Genomic DNA, 7147 nt, shown 5'->3' with positions numbered 1-7147 from the left:
TTAATGGGTCTACTCAGAGGATAACTTAGAGGGATATAACCCACTGCTTTCGTGGCGGTAGGGGTAATCATATCAGCTTCCCATGTGCATCCAGCCTTGCTGCCCACAAATCACCAGCTCTCTGGCTCCACTATTCCCACACCTGTCTTCACTGCAGACAGAGAGACAGCACAAGCATAGGGAACAGATTTTGCAAACAGCAGGAACACTGACTGTGAAGAAGTAAATTTTGATATATCAAGAAGAAAGGAGACAGGCATTCTGGTAAAGGAGCCTAAAAGAGAATCAGGAATAATAGACGGAGCTGACAAAAGAAGTTGGAACTTCTTGGATGCATAAGAGAAGAGGGATGGCTTGCAAAAGCAATGCATTGCAAACTCTGAAAGACATAAATTAACCTAGCAAGTCTTAAAAAAAGGAACACCACCCATCTTTTCTATGCAAGAAACAAGAACTGTTTCCACCTTATGCAACAGTAATATGTATGCAATGGTTAACACACATTAAAATTAAAAATATATTTTTAAATATTGTCATACTCTCCAATTGCATTTGGCCTCGACACTGTCTTTCAAAAAGGTTTGGATACATTTCCATTCTCTCTAGAAATGCTACAGCCCAAATTCCTACAACCCTCAAAGCTAGAAGAGAAGCCCAAGACCAGGGGTCCCCCAACTTACCATGTTGTGGGCCAGTGCCTGCAGCGCCGATCGCACGGCGGGCCGGGGGGGGGGAGAGAGTGGGAGCGTGCACTCATACGTGTACGCACACGCTATTTCCGGTGCACTATCGGGTTGCAGGAGCACCGGAAATAGCTTGTGCGCATGCACACGGACCTCCTCTGACCCGGAAGTGCGCCGGAAATGATGTTTGCGCGTGTGCACGAGCTATTTCCGGTGCCCCTTTCGACCCGGAAGTGGGCAGCCGTGCCATACTGCTAAGAGCGGGCGACGGCAGCGGGTGGCGGGTGGCGGGCCGGATAAATGAGGCCGTCGGGCCGTATCCGGCCCCCGAGCCGTAGTCTGGGGACCTCTGCCCAAGACCCATTATCTTTGCCAATCCTTCTGCCTCCCCAATAGCCCCCGAGTCCTCACATTCCTCTCCAACCCATCCCAATTTCCCCCAGCCTAGTGCCTAGAGCTACCACCCCCAACCTGGTGACCTCCAGATGTTTTGGACTACAACCTCCATCAAATGTAACCAGCATGGCCAACAGGCAAGGTGATGAGAGCTGGGTAGCCCCAGATGTTCCCTCATCCCTGGCTAGGAAGAACACTTCAGCATACAAACTTCAGGAATTAAATATCAGAAATCAACCTGCTGAAGAGGGGTGATCCTGAGCAGCTTTCCTCCTCCTTATACAAGGCATTCAATGGAATACATCCTTGTTCGCTCAAGCACTGTCAGGCTCTTGCATCACCAGCTCACTTGCTTTTGGTTATTTGCTCTTGGCCTGTATGGTGTGTGTATTTCTTATATGGCTTTATGATGTTTCATTGTTCAAAATTATTGTTCACTGTGAAGAGGACAACTGCACCTCTTAGGGAAGAGCTGCAAAACCTAAAGCAAGGGGGCCTATGCCCCTTCAGATGTTGTTGGACTGCAACCTCCATCATCGCTGACACAGGTTGTACTGGTCGAGGCAGACAGAAACCAACAAAATCTGGGAATGCCAATGGTTCCTCATCCCTGGCTTACGGTCAACCGTAGAGAAGGCCTGATCCCATATACCTACCAAGTTCTATTAGTAGCAGCATACAGTGCACAGTTCCCTTTTAAAATATTAACTGGCAGAGTATACAATAAGTGGTCCTTCAGATACCCTGAGCCTGAGCTGCTTAGGTCAAAACCTAAGGGTCGAAAATTGCATTTTGAATTGCGCTCAGAGATAAACAGTATAGCAAGCTGAAGGGACTCAACACTTTCCAAGAATAAGAGTACAGATAGATTATCTACAATTCAGAGGTCAGAGTTTCCTTTGCTGAGAAATTCTTATGCTTTGCTTGTATCTGAGGGAAGTTCTTAACACAGACATTATGTTTTAAAGACCAAGAAACCAAAATTACATTTTAAAAACCTCATTATAACTTTGGAGAGGCTCCTACATTTTTCAAAAAAAATCGCAGGCCTTTTCACTGTATCATCTGGCTGGACAACGTTAGCAACAAGAGCCATGCCACAATCATGAATATGCCCATTGTCATACTTTCCAGTTGATGTTAATGAAATAGGAAAAGTCAGCTGTGTCCTCCTAATGAGCAGTATATTTCCAATGACACCTTCAATGCTGAACATCTCACTTGTGTGCTTGAAAACCATTAACTCCAATATATCCATACACGGTTGTTATCTTTTATTTAGTCCACATGCTAAACCTGTCAAAATTACCTCTGATTTTCACCTTGTGCTTGACCCAGTTCTATGGCCAGTAAGATTAATGGAATGGTCCCTTCCCTTACTGTCATTCTTTTTGTTAGCTTCCATGGATAAAATGCAAATGGTAAGGAAGTAACAGCACAATTCTAACTACATCACATTCAATTCAGTGAGGCTTACTCCCCAGTAACTGAAGTTAGGGCTGCAGCCTAAGACATGAAAAGATGATTCAAATGAAAAATATTGAATACTGCTTGGCTATTAATAAGAAATTAAGCTTTTGTCAATGGTAAAATTACTCTTTCCAGTTATTTCTCTGGATGGCTGCTGGGGAAAAAAGATTTATGATGCACTCTTTTATTAATATCTTTGATAAAAAAAGAGAAAGAGATAACCTTAAGCATACACTAGCAGGTGGTGACTGCTCTCTCAACTATGTTTTGTGAACTTTAGGATAACATTTTCCTTTTCTTAGAAAGAGAGCAAATAGGAGAAAGTGGGGGTTCTTCTACAAGTGGATGTCTGCATACGGAAACCATTTGCTGCAATTTAGCAACTGCATTATAATTCTGTATATTTTTCTATTACCAGACGGAAACAGTCTCTACAATTTTAAAGTACCAAAAAAATACTAACAAAGCACAATAGTTATTGTTTCAATGGAAAAAGCAGACCCATTACATGGTGTTTATTTTTTCTGAAGTGAGCAGTGTTTAGTCTTATGAAGTTGTATGCTGGATTCCCTTCCACATTTCCAAACTCTGCGGTTCCACACTGAGCTCCTAGTGAATATATCTGGAATCCTAGAAATGCTACTACAAGCTAATACTAAAACCTTCAAAAGTGCCAAAGCATTCATTAAAAAATAATAATACTCCACCATTCCCCAGAAATAAGCAAATCTCAAATGGGCTTCAGCTGCACATCAGCTTTCAGATGACGTCATAGAGGACTGGATACTGTACCCAATTTCCAAACCCATTTCAAGTTACAGTGTAGGAGCACAATTCTTATATTTTAATTCAATTCCAATAGATCCGTCTGCTACCTTTCTTTTTTTTTTTTGCTGGGAGGGGGGTGTTCAGTTATGTAACCCTAAAAAAATGAGTTTCTTATTAGGAGTGTCTTTCATTAAATAAAAATAAAAGATTGCTCTGGCTTACATACTTGTATATCCTCAATGATAAAAAAACATCCAGAAAAATATCTCTGTGCACAGAATGTGCCCAAAGTGACACACTCCCTTTTTATGTGGTGCATAAAGCACACACACACACACACACACAGCACAAGAAAAGAAGCTGTTCAGGTTTCATTGTCTTCACATATTTTAACATTACAGTGGAGGGGGGACACTTTTATTGAAGAAAACACACACAATTACAACTATAAGAAGAGACAGAGGGGGTTGATGCTAAAAAAAAAAGTGGTCAACTGCAACATATCCTGGCAATGCAAAACAGGAGAATTTGCAAGAGGTTGCCAAAGGGGAGCTTATCTTGCCCTCCAGGGTCCCAACAAAAGAAGCCTGGGAGTAGCACCTAGATGCCAGGTAGCATCCGCCCAGCCTCCCCACATCCCCTTACCTGCTAGCGGGGAAGCCAGAGAGGCCGGCAGAGACAGCAGTAGAGGCAGCAGAACTGGGAGACCCGTCGAAAGCACCAGGCGGCGGGCAACGCACCAAGGTGGACCCGGGCAAGAGAGCAGCAGCGTGACCAAGGCAACCATGAAGCATGTCATCCCATCCATGGCAAAGCCAAGCATCAAGTCATCATCTCGGCCACCCCGCGCACCCCCCAGAAGAAAGAGCCGGGAGGCCTCCCCGCTTCCTCCTTGGAGCATCCAACACCGGCAGGCAGGCGGGCGGGCGTCAGAGGCATGGGGAGGGGGTTACAGCGAGGCGCCCCCCTCCCCGGCTCTCCAAGCCGAGGCAGAACCCCCCGCCTCCCGAAAATTGTGGTGAAATAAGAGGGCTCGGAGCAGCGGGGAGAAGCAGGTGGAGGGAGGGGGGGGGAGATGGAGGGAGTCTCCAAAGAACAAGTGGGGGAAGAAGGCAGGAGAGAGAGAATCAAAGTGAGAGCCTCAACTACGGGGCGAGGAGGAGGAGGAGAAAAGGGAAAAGAGAGCCGAAACGGAGGAGAGTGAAAGGAGAGGCGATCCTCTTAATGAGAGGGGAAAGTGGATCGGAGTATCCCGTTGCCGGGAGATGCGGGGGGAGGAGGGAAGCGGGAAGGCGTGGGAGGATGGAGCCGGAGGAATTGCAAGAGATGGAGAGGAGAGAGGGGGAAGCCTGCGCTGAAACGGGGAGGAGGGGATGCAAGGTTGGGGGAGAGAGGGGGGGGAGGTCTTGCACTGTGGTGGGTAAGAAAGGGAGGTGCACACAATTGCAAAGTGGGGGGGGGAATCTAGTGAAAGGTCACATGAGGGGTGGGGGGAGAGAGGCGCGTAAAGGGAAGGAGAGACCAGGGCGCCGAAAAGGGTTGCCAAGGAAAAGCCTGTAATGCTAGGAGGGGAGCAGGCAGAGGAGGAGGAGGAGGAGGCGAGTGGGTCTGCGGTGGCTGGGCCGCGGCTCTCGTCTTCTTCCACAAGCCGGAGGGAGCGGGAGCAGGCAGGCTGGCTGGCCGGCTGGCGAGGCGCTGCTGCCGCCGCTGCTTGGCCTTTCCCGGCTCTTCACGTGGGAAGGCGGCGCTGGCTGAGGAGTGGGGGGGGAGGCTTCGGCGGCGCTGTTGCTAACGGGGAACCTCCCTCCTCTTCTCCTCCTAGCTGCTCCCTCCTCCTCCTCCTCCCCGGCCCCTCCTCCGAGAAGGAGCCCGTCCTCCGGCTTCCCGGCGGCGCTCCCGGCGAGCGACGGGAAGGAAAGAGCGAGCAAAAGAGCTCGGAGGCTGGAGAGGGTCGCAACACCTGCGTGCGCGCGAGCGAGCGTGTTTGTATGTACGCGCGGGCGAGCGAGCGCCCGGGCAGGCAGAGAGGTGGCGCCCAGCTTGGAAGGCGCGCGCGCGCGCGGCGCAACCAACTCCTTGGCCGGGCAGTGCAGGCCGAGCGCGCGCCGGGAAGGAGGCGGAGTAGAGGAGACGTTTTCATTAACAACCCCAACCCCCGCCCGCCTCGCAACTTGGGAAGGGGGTCGAGAAGGCGGGCTCCTAAAGGGGGGCGTCGTGATGTCACCAGCTCCGGCTCCGCCTCTCCTGCCTTCCCTTCTTCCCCGCTGCGGTTCCGTGCGCTGCGCCAAGCGGATGAGGAGCATGGGAAGGAGTCGGGAGCGCGCCGCGTAGGGAACGGGTGGGTGGCCGCCGAGCGCCCTTCAGCTGCGCGCAAGGGAAAGCGGGGACCTCCTCCTTGCGCTGCGACGGTGTTCTCCGATTTCCCCCGCGCGCCCCGGCGGCATCCCCGCCATCGTCCCCTTTTTCCGCCCAGGGCGAGAACAAAAGGCCTCCGAGGTCCTGCTAGGATGCCGGCGCGGTAACTGAGAGGTATATTTGCAGCGCCGAGTTGCTCCTTTGCTGGGCCAGCCTCCCCAACCGAAGTAGATTTCTCTTCCCCGTCTTCTGCCGCCGTGCCACACGTGCATCATAGCGAGGAGGAAACGAAGCATTGTGCCGGCACTCGTCCCTTGTGATCCATTCAGATACAAGTCGCCCTCGATAAAATAGAGGAAATCGTAAAGTGGCTCTGTAAAAGATCACGTTTCTAGCCTGTCTGGTAACAGGAGAAGCCTAACAGAGCATCAGAATTCATGGCTTTGTAGGCTCCTTACCAGCCATGTTCTACATGAAGCTGTGTGCTCTTCTCACTAAAGAAGTAGGCATGGTCCAATCCTGCTGCTGTCTGCAGAGAATTCCTGCAGTGGCACCTCTTTAACAAGTGGCATAGGATAGGCAGTGGAAGCTGGCACATGGGGCACTGTCCCACTGACTCAGCCAGCCCCCATCTGCCTGCTTATACAGTATATACTACATGTCCAGGGGGTGTTTTTGGCCATTCACTTCCTTTTCCTTGGTCTCTGTTTTGCCCTCTTAGAACTCAGCAGGGAAGAGGATGGGGACAGAACTATCTTCCATATTGGCTTTGGCTCCCCCTACTGTTGGTCTCCCTTCTGCCCTACCGGCCACCATTGCATAGAGCCAAGGGCGTACCCACACGGGGCAAGTTAGGGCAGCTGCCCTACTCTAGAAGCAGGGCTGGTGGGCAGAGGCGGAGCACAGCCTGGCGGAGCGCGAGTTCGCCATTCCCGCCGCGCCGCGCCGCACCCTCCCTCCAGCTCCCCGGCGCGCCCTCAGGCAAGGCCAAGCACGGCGGGGAACCAGGGAGCGCGGCGCGGTGGGCGGGAACGCCGAACTCGTGCTCCGCTGGGCTGGGCTCCGCCTCCGCCCACCAGCCCTGCTTCTAGGGAGGGGCACAGCCCGGCGGAGTGCGAGTTCGCCGTTCCCGCCCGCCACGCTGCGCCCTCCCTCCAGCTCCCCGTCGCGCCCTCTGGCAAGGCCAAGCGCGGCGGGGAACCAGAGAGCGCGGCGCGGCGGGCGGGAACGCTGAACTCGCGCTCCGCTGGGCTGGGCTCCGCCTCCGCCCACCAGCCCTGCTTCTAGGGAGGGGCACAGCCCAGCGGAGCGCGAGTTCGCCGTTCCCGCCCACTTTGTGGCCCCTCCCCTTCCGTGCCTTGGCCCCTCCCCTTGCCCCCCCCTAGTTTTGATCCTGGGTACGCCCATGCATAGAGCATCAAATTGCCAAGCAGCCTTCCTCCATGAGCGGTCCGGAGGGTGGCAACACGAGAATG

The 7147-nt window shown here is 52.2% G+C and overlaps 1 protein-coding gene across 1 annotated transcript in view; it reads right to left on the bottom strand.

Moving 5' to 3' along the window:
• KIAA1549 (KIAA1549 ortholog) overlaps positions 1-4656 on the bottom strand; it is a 110231-nt gene extending 105575 nt beyond the window's left edge. Inside the window, exon 1 of the mRNA XM_035127547.2 lies at positions 3963-4656. Within this exon, the coding sequence (XP_034983438.1) occupies positions 3963-4218 (256 nt within the window). The 5' untranslated portion in view covers positions 4219-4656. The remainder of the gene's footprint in view (positions 1-3962) is intronic.
• Positions 4657-7147: the final 2491 nt, after the last annotated feature.

The sequence above is a fragment of the Zootoca vivipara genome, chromosome 10 (genome assembly GCF_963506605.1).
Source record: "Zootoca vivipara chromosome 10, rZooViv1.1, whole genome shotgun sequence".
Classification (NCBI taxonomy): Eukaryota; Metazoa; Chordata; class Lepidosauria; order Squamata; family Lacertidae; genus Zootoca; species Zootoca vivipara.
The sequence above is the reverse complement of the archived record's forward strand: the minus strand, read 5'-3'. Positions and strand labels throughout refer to the sequence as shown.